Source organism: Podarcis bocagei (genome assembly GCF_964188305.1).
Source record: "Podarcis bocagei genome assembly, chromosome: 6".
Classification (NCBI taxonomy): domain Eukaryota; kingdom Metazoa; phylum Chordata; class Lepidosauria; order Squamata; family Lacertidae; genus Podarcis; species Podarcis bocagei.
Genome location: NC_138130.1, coordinates 39,123,428 through 39,140,947, shown reverse-complemented (window position 1 = coordinate 39,140,947; position 17,520 = coordinate 39,123,428). Strand labels below are relative to the sequence as shown.

The following is a 17,520-nucleotide window of genomic DNA, read 5'->3' as shown; positions in this document are numbered from 1 at the left end:
GTGAATTAAAAATATTTGTTGTTTTTAGATATTTAGGTCTGACTTACTAGGGAGGATAATAAAAACAATCTCATTTTCAAGGGCTTCTTATATGCAAAATATTTATGAAGAAGAAAAATTACAAAATGTTGCTTTCTTTAGGCTGTGCCTGGGTCAATGCTGGTACTTAGCAGTGATCTTTTTTATCCTTTTTATTTTATTTTTTTAATAACCAAGGCAGCTGAGGAGCCTGGGAACCCACAAACAGGATTTTACTAGTGATAATAATGGGGTAGCTGTTATTTACATTATTTGCCTGTGGACCCATTGAAAGCAACTGGCTAACCACTATAAATAGGATGCTGGTGCCACTAGAATATCTGTCTGATCCAACAGGGCTCTGCTTATGTTTAGATGCCTATCTATGCATATTGTTCAGACTGAACTTGGGAGGGAAAAAATTGAGTGGACTGCTTATCTCTCATCTATACTACAGACTGCAGCATTATTCAAGCATTAGGCTTTTTAACTGGGAAAAGCTAGAACAATTCAGATGCAAGAGAACATAATGCAATTAAGTTTTATTTGGGAAAATGTAGCATCTACTAATGTTGCTTTAAGGATCTTGTAAAGGTCAGAGAATAGCTGTGTTATGAGTCAGAACCATTTATATGCCTCATTATGGATTTCAATAGTTTCTATGGTCTTCTTCTACTTTAAAGTTGCCATGCCCAAAGTAAACTAATTTAAGAAATTGCCACTTTGGAGATTTGGATGGATCATTTTACTGCTTGCCATAACCTGCAAGCAAACTGGAAATATGTAAAGATCCTCACGATAACAAGGGGCACTTAGTTTAATCCTTCCTTTTCATTCTGGCTTCTGGGCCTTGTTATAAAATATTGAACTTATCAATGCTTTTTCTTTTCTTTCTTTCTTTCTTTCTTTCTTTCTTTCTTTCTTTCTTTCTTTCTTTCTTTTCTTTTCTTTTCTTTTCTTTTCTTTTACTGTACTTGACTAGCTAGTTGACTAGTTTTGATTGACTGGCCTGTGCTGAACTTTTCATAGATAAAAAGCATAGTCTTGGAGTAAATTGTGTCCAAACGGAGCAAGAAACAATTTAACATTCAGAACCTTTATTCTTCTGTGTTTGGTTTTGTGCCCAGTATGTTACTGCTCAGCTATGAAAAAAATGGCAATGTGCTTTCTGCCTTGTGTTTGTTTTGGCAGGGGGTGGGGTTGGGATTTTGGACCTCTGTTTATATTGCTCTTTGTTGTGTTTAATTACCTATTTGTCATCTTCATTCAGTGTGACTATGGTTTTTACTTTTTTTTTGGTCGTTACTTGCCATTGGTCCCTTGTATTTAGCCATTCACAATGGTGTTAATGTATCTGCGTTTTTGTACAAAAGTGGAAAGGTTCAGAGTAAATGTCCGTGAATTATGTTTCCAAATTTTAGCACCAATTAGCATATGGTGCCTCAGTTCCCAAATATACAAGGCATAATAGACATGTACACTATATGGCAGGAGTACACATTTTTTTCTACACAGATGTAAACCAAGATAGGGAGTAGATAGGATATCTGAATCGGCCCTCAAACATTACTAGATAAACAAAGGGTTCTGCAACAACTTGATTTCTTGTGGAAGAATGTATTCAAACAATCAGTGTGATGGCTACTTTAAATATAACTCTCACAGAGAGCTTTTTACGCAACTTCTTCAATTCACACTTTGCTGCTGCAGCCCTGCAGATGGTAATGGTTGACACTGAGATTGCAATGAATGGTGGTACAATAGGCAGCAGCTTTTGTGTGAGAAGGTCCAAGATTGCTTCTAAAGGTAGAACTTAAGTTCTAAAATATGCAGTGAGCTAAAATAAATAATAACAGCTGGCCCTTTTTTCAAGTTCGTTTTCCCCTTTTGAGTCTTTTATTTGTTGCTGTGGCTCCCTCCTGTTCCTATGTGTACATGTGTGTGTTTTGCAGTGACATTGGTAGTTGTACATGATTGTTCCCATAAGAGCGATCTCTGCAGTCTCTTAAATCCGCCACATGTGGTTCCTAGTCATTTGAATCTTCTTCCCACAGTCAAATGCAGAAAGCTTATATTTGTTTTTCTTCCATAGTAATGAACACTGCCTATCTGGTATCTTGGAGTGAATTAGAATGAGAAACAAAGCAGTTTCACCTCCCAGACCTTAATCCTCTTAAGTTCTCTCTTGGTTTGCAAAAGTGACCATGCGTCAAATAAGCTAAATAAATGGCTATCTAAAGGGCTCCTTTGCTGTTTGGAACTAATAGACAGCCCACAACAATGCAAACATGAGTCATTGCCTCATAAGTGAGATAAAATGGGAGATGTCTCTTTTATGATGGTACTTGCTATGCTATTGCACATACGTGCATCATCTGAAAATTAGGAGAATATACTTACAGCTTCATACCCATTTGAAACGTATGCAAATGTAATTGGTGGATATAATCATACGATTTAGTCAATGAGTTGACTAAGATTTATTTAATCTGGTTGTATCCCTGCAAATACAAAGTCATTACAGATAAAAACAAGAACCGCTAGAAACAAAGAAAAATCATTAAAATACAATTGAACATTGATAGAACTATTTACATGTATAAAATCTGTTTAAACCACACGTAAGTGTTAGTATGTGCTTCAGTGTGGGACTGATGTAATAAATCGTAAACAACCCCCAGATTCCATCTATAAATTCAAATATGAGACTATTCAAATGAAACTCTTCTGAGGGTTATAAGCATTATAAATGTTAATAAGAGTATTGGATGTAGGAGATTTAGGAGGGATTTGTTTTTGCTGCTTCCTTATTTTTACTCCCACCCCAAAGTATATCTTCCTTATTTGATGTTAAATACTTTCATCTGGTTATGATTTATTTGTAAGCAAAACATCCTTCACATTTTGTAGAATGGAATCCATAAACCTTTGTAACCTTCCTATAGAATAGTTTTGTTTGGAAAGATTAAGAAATATGCAAACCAGAGAGAACTTCGACCTTGAGAAGTTTACCTTAAGGAAAACAAAAGCAGCAGCAAATAATGAATTTGCAGCAGGATATATGAAGGAAAACTCACTATCTTCTGACCACCTATCTTGTTTCGACTTTAAGTTTCAATTTGTTCACTCTTATCTGGCCCATTGTTGATACTGGATATTGATACCCCTTTGATCTTGATATTCCACTCACCCCAGATAGACTGGCTACCATGCACTAAAAAAACCCTGTCCAAGAATAGAGTATTGGAGAGTCACTGGAAATACCCAACACGGTTTATTTCCATGGGGGCTTTTTAAACTCAGTCATCCATCTCTTTTAGATACCAGGAAATATTTAGAGCAGAACTCTAAAACTCTGTAGCTCTGCAGAATATAATATGCTCAAAATATTATGCCCTAAGTAACATCACGTTTTGAAATGTGTAGTCATTATGGGATGGTTTTTATCTGAATGTTGAATCTGGAACTCAAGATAGGCCTAAAAGTATGGTCTAACTAATCTGAATGAACATAGGATGCTCCTGCTAAATCAGGCCAATGCCCTATCTAGTCCAGCATCCTCTTCTCACAGTGGCCAACCAGATGCCTGTGGGAAACCAGGGAGGAGAACATGAGCACAAGATCACGCTTACCCCCCGTGGTTTCCAGCAGCTGGCATTCTGAAGCATTGCTGCCTTCAGCTGTGGCTATAGAGCACAGCCATCATGGCTAGTAGCCATTGATCACTCGCTCCTCCATGAATTTATCTAATCTTCTTTTAAAGCCATACAAGGTGGTGGCTTTCACTGCCTCCTGGGGGAGGAGTTCCATAGTTTGACTAAGGACCATGTGAAGAAGGACAGTGGTACCTCTGGTTAAGTACTTAATTCGTTCCGGAGGTCCGTTCTTAACCTGAAACTGTGCTTAACCTGAAGCACCACTTTAGCTATTGGGGCCTCCTGCTGCTGCCGCACTGCCGGAGCCCGATTTCTGTTCTCATCCTGAAGCAAAGTTCTTAACCTGAAGCACTATTTCTGGGTTAGTGGAGTCTGTAACCTGAAGCGTATTCAACCTGATAACCCGAGGTACCACTGTACTCTCTTTGATCTGACATGAATCTTCCAACGACATCCACAAATTCCAGTGTTATGAGAGAAAAAAACTTTCTTTGTTTGCTTTCTCCACGCAGTGCTTAAGTTTATAAACTTCTTACTTGCCTTTTCTCTAAACTAAAATGTCCCAAACGCTGCAACCGTTCTTCATAGGGGAATTGCTCCACCCCTTTGATCATTTTGGTGGCCCTTTTCTTGAACCTGTTTCAATTCTACAATATTGTTTTTGAGGTGAGAATACCAGAACTGTAGACAGTATTCCAAATGCCGTTGCACCCTAGGCTGGCATTATGATATTGGCAGTTTTATTTTATTTTTTTCCAGAGTTTCTGCACTTACACTAATAAGTAGGTAGAAAGATTAGGAAAAAAATGTCTTGCTTTAATACTGCAGTTGTTGTATTTCTTGGTATATAATTTCCTAAAGAAAGTTAGGAGCAGAAGAGTAACTTACCTTTTGACTGAGGAGTGGGGAATTTATGAATTCCTTGCGCAACCAAGGTTCGTGTTAGTTCACTTGAAAAAAACACACTCTTTAACTGGGAAAACTCAATGGAATTTATTGGCTGAAGCTATTGGAATTTCCTGTTGTCTTTTGTCTGTTTATACATTGCAATTGGGACTGATTCTGACAATGTTACAAAAAATATTCTGTCAGTGTACCATGCAATGGCTGCTGCAGCTCTTCAGGCTTATATTAAGCAGTTCATAATCCTATTGTTTAATTTTATTTTTAAGAGAATAATTCTGGTTTTTGAGGTTGGTAAAGAATACTTTAGTCATTATTTCCTAATGTCTCAAACTAGAACAAAACTGTAAGTAATTACACATTTATCCACTTTTAAAATCTCATAATTATTTGCACATCTAATTATTTGCACATCTAATTTGGCTTCAGCCCAGTATGCAGGATATGACACGCTATGAAATCATATGCAGTGACCTTGCATCCTAAAGCACACAAGAGTGCCTACATTTTTGAAATGCACCACACCTTCAACCACTATCTTTTAAGATTTGTTTCAGATGGTGATTATATGTGAACACAAATTAATGATTAATCCTATAACCCTGTCCATAATAGGTTCGCCAAATAGCTCCTAGTGCCAAACATACCACTTGGCTGTGGAATGGATCCCGCAGCCCTCCACTCCCATTTCCATCCACTTGATTCCAATGCTTAGATATTATTTTAGTTTTGGAGAGCAACAGCAATAAATCATTTGTTGTCAGGCACCTTCATTTCACCATAGTAAAGGTAAAGGGACCCTTGACCATTAGGTCCAGTCGTGGCCGACTCTGGGGTTGTGGTGCTCATCTCGCTTTACTAGCCGAGGGAGCCGGCATACAGCTTCCGGGTCATGTGGCCAGCATGACTAAGCCACTTCTGGCGAACCAGAGCAGCGCACGGAAACGCCGTTTACCTTCCCGCCGGAGCGGTACCTATTTATCTACTTGCACTTTGACATGCTTTCAAACTGCTAGGTTGGCAGGAGCTGGGACTGAGCAACCGGAGCTCACCCCATCACGGGGATTTGAACCGCCGACCTTCTGATCGGCAAGTCCTAGGCTCTGTGGTTTAACCCACAGCACCACTCGCATCCCTTCATTTCACCATATCTAAGCACAAAAAAAGATTGTTAAGAAAATTGCAAAAAAAGATTTGGTCCCTGTGAAACATTTTCGAGACTTTACCTCTGATTTAATTTAAGCTATATTTCTCATTAATTGCTTCCTCTCATTATAAAATGATGGGATAGGGATTAGGGGTTGGAAGGCAGAGAAAGGCACCCTAAAATGGGCCAGTGTTCTGCAGCAAAGCTGTAGGGCTCTAGCAGCATGGCTTTGTGCCAAGGATCTGTGATTCAATCCCAGAGCCTGGAGTTGGGGAAAACATAGAAGGTTATGGCCTGTCAATAGTTTGCTTGTTTTGATACTTTTATGGCATAGAAAAAGAGTTAAATTGGCATAGAATAGCAGGTCTTTTTCTTGACATAGCCACTTTTTACATTTAGGACTTGTCAGCCTAGGTTGTGTACACCCATTCTTCCCACATACTTGCTTGATAGCACTGTGTTGAAGATTTCTTCCATATTTTTTTCACCCATTTTGCATCAGTTAATTGTTAAATGCAGTTTCTTTTCTCATTATCAAAGGGGAGAGGAAATTCTCACAGGATGTGTGCAAGGTTTAGCTATGCTTACCTTGTGTTTAAGCTTGTGAATTACCATTCTGTCATTCTATAAATCCTCCAAGGTCCTTGGTTGAGAAATTAAAAGAACGGAAAGAAAAATTGGAAAAGAAAGAGAAAATCCATTCAGAATTAGATTTCCCTTCATTTTCATTTATAAAATCTGAAATAAATACGAAGTCTGCTTCTCTTCTTTTTATTTACCTTTAATATTTCCCCAATACAGAAAATTTTATTCTAGGCAGAGAGGCTTTAACACTGTGCTGCAGTTCCCATGTGCATTATAACATCAGACTGTTTTGTGCAATGTGGTTCCTTTGCCATCACCAAAGTTTCCCCTTGGCAACTCTTTTAAGTATGTACAATACAGAGCCAGAGAGAAAGAGCCCAGTGCTACACGCCCTATCATATGAGTTATGATCTCCTTGTGTTGGGTTTATGTTCATGTGTGATGTGCTGAGTTATACCTGTGCTCAGGTTGGGTGGTGGTTTCGGTAAAATTCCCTCCACCAAGTCCGGGACTGGTGTAAAAGTTGCACCATCAATGGGGATGCATAGACTGTAGGTTTATAGCCTTCTTCCCTGACATGGTGCCATCCTTATGCCTCAGGCCACATCTCCCATCAGCTCCAACCAACATGGGCTGATAGGAGTTGTAGTCCAAAATATATGGAGGGCACCATATCAAGAAGGCTGGAGTATAGCACCCTCCTCTGTTTTAGCTCTGTTCTGCTGGATTATATTTGCCAACAGAATAGTTCAGCTGCCAGGGAATTCAGCTGGTGCATTCAGTTGCCTGTCTGTCATATCGACAGTGTATATGATATTCTGTGCACTTAGCAAGGCTTCTGCTGAACCCTGTAACTCTTCAGCCAGCATCCAAAGTTTTGATTATATTTTAATATTCAACAGAAATCCTTTTAATTGATTTGAAATAGCAATTTCACGAGGTCACTAGTTGTTAAACCGAGAAAAAGAAACTTGTAATTTATTTAATAGACTCAGAGTTTTCTGTGTTCCAGTTTCCTTGCATATTTTTTTCTAGTATAATGATGTTTTGAGTTTTAGTTCAGAGATTAAGTATCTCTCTACTGGTTCTCCATGAGGATAATAATCTTTATTAGGAATGGAATTGCATAGTGATTTTGGAAAGCAGCTGTATTAAAGAAGGTTTTGTGGATTTCATGTTAACTGTGTATATTTAAATGCCTATATATGAATTTATGATGAAGGGGTAACCAGTGGCATAGCGTGGGTTGTCAGCACCCGGGGCAAGGCAAGTAATTTGCACCCCCTAACCCGTGGATTTGCGCCCCCTAACCCTAACCCCCAGATGTTGCACCTGGTGTGGCCGGCCCCCCTGCACCCCCCACGCTACGCCACTGGGGGTAACAGCAATACTGAGTGAAGCATCAGTTTCAAACCCAATAAACCTGTCCTTTTTGTGTTATATGCCTGGTTTAAAAGTGTTTTGGGCCATTCCATGTTCGAGATAACTTTTATCTGTATTTCAAATTGGCAAACAACAGGAGATACAGGGGAACTATGTTTGAAGAGTAACCATTTCAGTGAACAATAGAAGCATTGATTTTTCTGTGTTGTATTGCTATCAGAACATGAAGCCGTGTAGAATATTTGTACAAATTTTCAATCAGATAAAACCCAGTCAGTGCAAATGGATCAAAGAGGAGGAATTACGTTTCAATTAAATGATAACATTTGCTTTCAACAAACATAACGTTGATTCTGTTGGAGCTAGCAGAAACTCTTAAATTGAAGCAACCAGAAGAAAAGCTCTTTTCTGCAATTAAAAATATAGAATTGAAACATTGAGTGGCAGAAAGTAGATGGAATTTTAAAAGCAAACTTGTGGGCAGCCAGCCCCGGCTGCCAAGCAACAGGAACGTTATGGTACCGTAGTTTTTCAATACTGAACTTCAGTAGCTTGTACCTAGTTAATATTTGATCAGTTAAAAGCATGCACATTCTTGATCATATTCCATGGTATGTTTTGGTGCATTAAGCCCTCTCCTTGTCTAATCAGAGAAGGAAAAGTTCACCAATGGCTATTTGTCCATGTCATTGGGGACAGAACTACAGAACTTGGGATTCTCAACCCCCTGTTTGCCCCTCTCTTCGGAGTTGTGGTAGGCATCCTTGGACATCCTTAACTACTACACTACCGACTTCTATTTTTCCAGGCAGTACCTTTCCCTTAGCATACCTTAGAGACTAGATTTCTTGTTCATATAGGGGAAATTAAACTGGAAAGGAGGAAGTTTGCAGTGGAAAGTGAGCATGTGAGAGGAGAAAGAGTTTGGCACAACCCTTTTCTACCTTACTGGTTTTGGAGGAAAACATGAGCTTCAATCCCAGTTGTGTCCATAGAGTTGAAATCTCTCTGTGCTCAGGAAATGCACTTTCATTTATCAAATGCTGAGGGCAACCCAAAGGCACGATTCTTCCTACCATGCCCTGCATTTGAACTTTCCGGGTTCACAATGGGTTGGGCTCATAATTTAAGGTTTGATGAACATCTGCCTGACATCGCATGGCAGCTCTTGTGTTCTTCACCATCTGAGGTGTGTCGTTAATAAAACATTGGATATATTTGGTACTTGAAGTTCAGTTTGTTTGTTTGTTTTTTGTTTGTTTGTTTCCTATGGATAGCATTTGATCATCTAGCTTCCACTTGCAGTCTTAAGTTGTACAGCCCAGACCTAAAAACTGAAACAGTTAAATATTCTCTTGATCTAAGTTAGTGTAGCTTTGTTACTGTCTTATACAATAGTATAAAATTGGAACAATAAGATTTACTGGATTATTTAATCCAGTATACTATACAAAAAAGCTGTAGGTCTACTACACTTTAGAAAGGTAGCTGACATGTTAAAACAGGCACCTAGTTTCAGTGACTGAATTGTGCTAATACATGTGTTGAAAGTAAAATACCGTTTTATGGCAGACAATTTACAAAAATGCTCCAGGAAGTGATAGCCGACCATTGACTTGCACTGATGCAAGAAGAAACTTGTCAGCTGAGCTGCACAAGTCTTCCTTTACAATATCTTAAAGAACTGTGGAAACTTATTATTAGGTGACAATAGATGCTATAATAAACATGTTTACTTGAGAGCTAATGGTGACTTATTTCACGGGGATTAGGTTTGCTGCTTAAAGTTGTATGTGCTTGTTACTTCTAACGTATTATTTATTAATTTTGTGAACAGATACTTTACACATTTGAATATGTATTCACTCTTTCTCTGTCTCTATGTCTCCCCCCCACCCAGTCCATTTCACTTGTAGGACTGGAATAGTATGTTCATATTAACATGCACACACACACACACACACACACGTTAAGAAGAATGTAAATTGAGCAGTTAATGTGCATAGCGATTAGTCATTATGCATATTCACCTTCCATGAAGAAGTAATTATGCACATTTCCTAGTTAATAGACATAATAGTCAACAGGCCTTGGGAAATATGCATTTTCCAACCCAATGTTGTATGTTCTCCAGCCATTATGTAAAATCTCCAAGAGGCCTTGAGGAATGCGTGTCTTGACCACATTTTGTACATTCTCTGGACAGTACACATATTTTCCAGTCAGTATATTCTATTTCTTGTTCAGAAGTTGTATTTTGTACTCCCTGGGCTGTTCCTGGCCCATTACCTAATCTTAGGTGACCCACAACTTCCCTCCCACTGATCAGCCAAGCAGCACGAAGAAAGGGGGCTCCGGAGAAAGATCAACGTTTTTCTGCAGTCCAGTTCCTTTTTCACTACTCTCTGATGTTCCCCAGTCAGCTGAGCAGCACAAGGCGCACTACAGGGAGAGGAAAGTTTTAATCTTTCACGCTGCTTCCCACAATTCTGATGGAAATTCCCCTACTCTCCCATGTTGCTGTTAAGTTTTTAAAAAAGCGTAATAGCATCATGGGGCCAGTCCTCATGGGAATCACAGGAGAGGCAAGATTTAACCAGCTGAGGAAAGGTTTAACTGTATTCCTGCATTGCAGGGTGGGTGGACTTACCAGTAGATGGCCCTTGGGGTACCTTCCAACTCTACAATTCTCTGTTTCTGTGGTTTCCCAGCAGGGGAAAGAGGGCTGGTGGGAGAGAAAGTGTGTGAAGTACCTTGGATCCTACCCACTGCCCTTGCTGGCCCAGTCCACTGCTATCAAGTTAACCTGTCCCTTCTTTTCACCTTGGCAGGCATGAAAGGTTCCCAGATACGCTAATATTTGGGTAAAAAGACTATATTACTGTTTCGGTTACAGCTTTTCATAATTAGATAGAGCTGTAAAGTTCTGCCCATTTTTAGTTTCCTGCTTTGAAATGGAAGCTTGTTTGATGGTCTTCTCATAATGACCGGAAGATGAATTCACATTCTCTGACATAACATCAGAGATTTTGCATATGACCTGTTGTTATTTCTTGACGCTGCAATCGAATCCCTGATTTGGGAGCATCAGGGAGGGCTTAACAAAGCCGCAGTACCACCACTGCATCTGCAATCCTGTTGCTCATGCCAGCCAGGGCAAAAACCAGCAGGGTCAGGAAGCATGGCTGAGCCAAACCTACTGTCATCACAGGCCAATTTGCACTCCAGGCTGGGTCGGTGATTTGACTGCGGCCGCTACCTATCTTCTGGTGTGAGTAGCAATTAAACCATGATTTTTACCAGCCAGGGTTTGGAATATGCATATATGTTTTGTTAATGATCTGCCAACATCCAGTCCTCAAGGCTTGAAAGGCTACAACAATGAGAGCAGGATTCTCTTGGAGTATCTTTCAGGGGCATGATTGGGCATGGCCCTCCCCAACCGTGTAATCATGTTTGGTTTGGCCAGTTGAGCTACGTGCAGGTAGGAGGGAGATTTGTCGTGCAGTGCCCTGCCACACAGCATCATGCTGTATGGCAACACGTGATGCTGCTTTGATCTGAGTATGAAAAGGAAGGCCATGCTCTTGAGGGTTGCAAAGCTCTCCCAAGGGTCATTCTACATCAGTTCAATGCATACAAGGCCAAGGATCTCAAGAGGGACAGAAACACAGATGTCATGAAACTTTGAAGTGCTATAAAATTAAAACCGTTTGAGATAGAGGGGAAAAATTTAAGGGGGTTTCTTTCAACCATAAGGGAAGGGTGTACACCAAGTTTCATCAAAATCCTAGACGGTGGGTGGCGAAACCCTTGTTTTTTGCTTTGAATTGATGTGGAATGACCCCCAAGTGCTTCTTCAGAAGGTAGTGAGGGACTCTGTGGAAACCTCGAGGAGCTAGTGGAGTAGACACATTGGTTGTCCACCCCCCAAAGTCAATGAAAATTCAGCTGTGCAAAAGATAAGAAAGTATTTTGGTGAAAGATACCATTCTTACCATGAACTTTACCAACGAGTGCTTTAAATCTTTGGTCCCTGATAAATTGCTTTCCTGTGTTTGCCCTTTGAAACACCTTGTAAAGATTTCATTGCTGTGAGCATATAATAAGTATAACCTTTAGATGGATTAAAGATCCGGGCTAGATATATTTCAGCAGGCATGTTAACATAGTTTTCTATTTTTAGGATTAATTTCAATTTTTCTTATCTTTAAAAAAGCATTTTATGTACAGCACTTAGAAATTCTGAGTATTTAGTGGCATATAAATATTTGAAATAAAAAAGACATTCGCCTGATTGACCCAATCTTCAGGTACATGGGTGTATACACACACACACACACACACACACACACACACACACACACACACACACAAAATCAGTTTCTCAAAAGGTGTAGCAAAATAGCACTCCACACATGTATTTTCCTAGGCAAAGATTCATTCTTCTTTAAGAACTGTAATATTATATTAACTCTTCTAGAAGTAAGTATCCATGCCCTTTGGTATTATAATCAGGTGAAGGGTTTGTAGGCAAGACCTCATTTGGATGGTGTGGGGTTTATTTAATAAAAGAAAATCTATATGCTCTTGTCGTGGGGGAATAGTTATTGTTCAATATCAGTTCTGCTACATTCTTTTATCTTAGCACTTTTTCCTCTCCTTAAAACATAACAAATGTTTTTATTTGTAGATGGACAAAAGAGGAAGAAATCATTACGAAAGAAACTGGATTCCCTTGGAAAGGAAAAAAACAAAGATAAAGGTACAGTAAAACGTATGTATTGAATACTTGGTGCATTACAAAAATGCAGTCACGGTTAAAATAATTTTTTTGCAAAACGTATTTATTTACTTGTTTTCGGGTGGACAGTTTTTCTTTAAAGAAACCCTCACTTTAAGGAGATGCATTATATATATATTTTAAAAACTATGACATAAATATTCTATTTACAGAGAAACTTGAACTTCATTAACATGGCTGTTGCTCCTGTGCTTTTGATGTGATTCATGGGCAGAGCAGTCCAAACCCCCTTGTGTGTCAGTTGAATGTTTTTAAGGTTTAATGTTTTATTATGTTTTTATATATGTTGGAGGCTGCCCAGAGTGGCTGGGAAAACCCAGTCAGATGGATGTGGTACAAATAAATTTATTATTATTAATTATTATTATTATTAAGGGCAGGGGCTAGAATGAGCAGAAATATTGTTCTGCCCTGCCTCTGACTAGGTGCCACCTGTGGAGTGATACCATTATCACTCCGGCATAAACTTTTACCTTCTCCCAGCCAAATAGGTGGCTGGAAGTGTTGGTGGCGGGATCCCTGCCAGCAGAAAGCACCAAAACAAAGCATACTGAGGGTCAGGAGGGGCTGAGATGACCTGGGTTCCAGTGGATCCCATTCTGGTATTTGGCCTGTGCTAGCCTTCCTGCTCCCCTCTCAGTAGAGACCAAGGTTAGGATTGCCCCCTTAAAGCAAGCAAGCAAGCAAGCGACTACAGAAATACTTAAAGGCATTTAAGCCATAAGATTGTATCAAAACAGCAATGTTCCATTTGGAAATCTCACAGACAAAAGAAGTAAGGTGAAGTAACATTTCTGCACCCCCCGCTGCTAAATCCTGTTTTCTGAAAGCCGGACAAGCCATTTCCAGCACTTGGAGAAAAATAATAAAAATCCAATTTCCATTTTATCTTCATCCGAGCATTCATCCTCTATGCTTAAAGCCAGTTGGCATTGTATTTTGAGAGTGGCGAATCTTACGTCGTACTTTCATTATAGCTAAGGAGAAGATTTCACAGCCTAACAATGAAACGAGTTATTAATGGGCTGCTGCAGTTCTGCTGGTTCCAGTATGAATCTAACTTAATTAACTTTGCATTGGTTAGCCGTGAGACTCTCGGTACAGCTGCATTTCTAAAGTGAGTTGAGGGCAATATTATTATTATTTTAAGTTGAAAAAATATGTTTCTTCAGGTCTGGCCATGGATCAAATGGTGTTCCTAGGTGAGGTGAATCTTCAGCACCTGCTTCCATTTGTTCTGTGTTTGAATTCCCCATTTTTACTTACATTTCCCCCCATTTTATGTCTTCGATACAAATATTTGTCCTGATTTATCTCTGCTGTGTAAGGTGAAATATTTGCATGCATGGATCTGATCAGAATCACTCACACCACTTGAGTAGACAGCCTGTGAGAAGTGCCCCCTGAACAGCCTTCTAAATCTGCCCCAAGTGTAGTCCTTCTCCATTGTTTAGGGGAGAGGGTATCAAAAACAGCCTAAACTGTTATTAATTGTAGCACTCAGCATAAATTTTGAAAACTTGTGGTCTTGGGCAGCACACTATTCTTATGATTAGCTAAAACTGGGTTTGGTAGGGATGCACTTGCTTAGTGTGACTGCTTTCCTATACGATATGCATTCTTAAAAGTATTACAAATATAATACAGTCTTTACTGATTTCCTAAATTGCCTTAAAGAGGAATCAGGTGAGCTATACGATCCCCCTCCCTGGTGCAAGTTTGTGTGGCTCACAATTTAAAAGTGTTAGCGTGCTTTTAGGAAGATAAATTCACTGGGATGAAGTATTTATTTGTGTATTATCTTTCCACAAAGGAAGTTTGTGTTCAAGGGCAGATCGCAGTATACAAAGCAAACAACAGCAGCAATATATTAAAGCAAAAAAAAATAAGCATTTCAGTACTCACTTCAGCAGTACATTTCAAAACACATCAGTGTTGCAATAAGTCCTTAGTAATGTAGAGCTGTGGGGGGGGGGAGGTTTCAAAAAACGAAGCAAATCAAAACCTCTGCATGGCTATTAAAGGCACCATAAACAATTAGTTCAATGATGAGGGTTTTCCAAAATGCAACAAACTGGTTTGGTAGCCCACTTCACACCCTGGTTGACCTTCCTAACCCACCTGTGTCAGCCTCTGACACCATCCCCTGCCTCCCAACCAGGGACATTCTTTCCAGGGATAAATGGAATGGCACCCTTGCCGTGGGTTTTATGGTGTGTGTGTGTCTGCAGTTCGTTCCAGCAACAACTTCTCCTGGAATGGAGGAGTGGGATAAGGCAGGTGGAACTAACCAGGCTCTTGATGACACCCAAAGACTGCTCTCGCCCACATGCATGCGCAGGGTATATTAATAAGCAGCTTCCTGGTGTGGTGGATTCACTTGATGAGGCTTTGTACCATCGAGGTTATTTTTGTGGCTGCCACAGATTATTTTATTCGTTGTTTATATTTGTATCTTTTTGTCTGGCTTTCCAGATGGCTCCCAAGACAGTTAACAATTAAAAATAACCACACAATGAATGACGCAGCAATAAAATGACTGAGACAAAATTAGAATGTCAACTAAAAACACCAAAACAGATAGCAAGGTAGCTTCAAGCAGCAACTAGTTAATGCAGTCAGAACAGAATCAGGTACCATTGAGGTGACGGTATATGTCCCTCTCTCCTTTTTTTAAAAAAAAAATAATTCATTTTTTCAGAGATATTTTGACATAAAAACAATCCTGTATTTCCCAACAAATATGTATTTTTGACTTTCCTCCACTCCTTTTGCCATTTCTTATAATTTTTTAAATTTGTATCACTGCATCTCCTTCATTACTGCAATTAATAATTTATCCCTAGTGATCTTTTATCATAAACTGTTTGGTTTAAGTTAATCCTGCTAGTGAGCTTATATGTGTACGATGACATTTCAAATAATCCACACATTTCCCCCAGTCTTTTATAAAGCTATGCCATTTCGGCACAATCCGTTAATTTAGTCTTCCTTCTTGGTTGGTACAGAATCTTCTTTTCATTTCTGAGCATAAATCATCCTGGAATGTCCCTCTTTCCAGTCCTGTCAACATATGCCAGCAGTCCGTGTCATATTGAAAGTCACCTTGAAATTGAGTGCATATCTGGACTTCACGCTCCCTGAGATTGGTCCCTTGGTAACCTTAAGGTTCTCTGCTGGCCTTAACATTTTTCAGACCACGGTATTTTGCTTTGGTAAGCTGTCCCAAGCTGGTTACTGGGAGTGAGCATTCTTTCAGTGGAACTGCTAGTATGTACGTGAAACATGAAAAAAAAAACACTTGAAAAATGGTTTGCCTTCCAAGTGGATTATGCCTTCATTTTTCTTTGTGGGGTGTTCCTTTGTGCAGCACAATGAACCACTCAGTATTGTTCCTCTCTGTGAGGATGTGAGTACAGTGCAGTGACTTGATTCATGGTCAACCCACGCCGTCCTAAGCAGCCTTCGTAGCCAACCCCCGACCCCCCACCCTTCCCCTTTATGCTTGACAGCGAGCTGAAAAAATGTTCTCTTCTGTGCTCGCACAATTGTGTTTTTTAACAAGCCTTTCAGAAGTTTATTTTATAAAATGAATGCCTTCCATTGCCAGGCAACACATCCAAAACAAACATTCGGCTCAGTACGGCACAGCACGTGTAGGCGTCCTAGCACAGATGTGTCTTGAGTGTTCTCATTTACCGTGGCTTTCTCCTAATTCCGCCTGCCTGCAAGCGCTGCTTCGCAGCTGTCTCACTTTTTTATACTAAGCCTCTGGTTTAGTTCTTGGGGACTAGTGAGGAGGCACTTACTGACATCAGGGAGGATGTCGGTTTTAGATTTAGATTATGTTTCATAACCCTACTTTGACATGATTTTATGCGGAGAAGCTCATAAACGGTTGTCTTTCGTTAAGCAAGGGCTTCTTTACACAACTATTGTTGCGGTAATTCAGAGGTACAGTGGTACTTCGGGTTACATATGCTTCAGGTTACAGACGCTTCAGGTTACAGACTCTGCTAACCCAGAAATAGTACCTCGGGTTAAGAACTTTGCTTCAGGATGAGAACAGAAATCGTTCTTTGGCGGCGTGGTGGCAGCAGGAGTCCCCATTAGCTAAAGTGGTGTTTCAGGTTAAAAACAGTTTCAGGTTAAGAACAGACCTCCAGAACGAATTAAGTACTTAACCTGAGGTACCACTGTATTGTTGGTTGTTATACTGACAGAGAGTTCTAGGAATCCCAAAGTATTTGATCACACGCCTACTGTGCTGGTCATCGTGGGCTATACGCAAGTCACACTGTGCTTCTTTTGGGAACGTGAGACTTTGCAGACCAGAAGTAATCACCTTCCTTCTGTTGACATCAGCTCCTGTGGTCCTCCAGCTCTTGCTGGACTCCAACTCCCATCATTCCCAGCAAGCATGATAATTGGTCAAGGATGATGGAACTAACATCTGGTTGGAGAGCACAGGTTATCCATTCCCTGCTTACATAATCGCTTGATTCCTCAGGATGAATGAATTGTGAGCCAAGAGCTTCTCGTTTTCCTAGGAGTTTTTGACTTCTGCTTTGACACACTCTTGGACCATGTGAACAAATAAGAAACAAATTAGAAATTGAAGTGAGCATCCGTAGTTATATGATTTTAAATCACGTCTTCTTTTAAGTTGGCTCAGTTGATTACAGTGACTACTACTGCAGGAAAGGTTGTTGTATGTAAGGTAGATTTCTCTTCAATGGAGGCAAAACAAATTCCCTTCTGTCCCAACCACACAACTCTGTCTTATACTGTATCTTTGTAGAATGGGTATGATAGCCTTCTGTAATAATGCCCCACAACTGAACAAACAATTGTGTGGATGTGCCTGCTTTTTCCTTCTGAACCACTTTGAGCAAGACATGAAAGCTTAAAATTGAAGACTTTTGAGGTTTTGGGTGGGAGCATGGTTATTCTAATAAAAAGCCCTCTCTTGTCCCCATGTATATTCTTATTAGGAAATATATAGAGCAAAACAAATTTATTGC

At 39.8% G+C, this 17,520-nt stretch overlaps 1 protein-coding gene across 6 annotated transcripts in view; it reads left to right on the top strand.

Annotated features, from left to right (window-relative positions):
• ARHGAP6 (Rho GTPase activating protein 6) overlaps positions 1 to 17,520 on the top strand; it is a 182,239-nt gene that overhangs the window by 139,493 nt on the left and 25,226 nt on the right. For 5 of the 6 annotated variants that reach the window (XM_081197002.1, XM_081197005.1, XM_081197004.1 and 2 more), the window contains exon 3: positions 12,386 to 12,469. In XM_081197002.1, coding sequence (XP_081053128.1) covers positions 12,386 to 12,469 — 84 coding nt within the window. The remainder of the gene's footprint in view (positions 1 to 12,385; positions 12,470 to 17,520) is intronic. The other variant, XM_081197003.1, reaches the window with a different exon arrangement.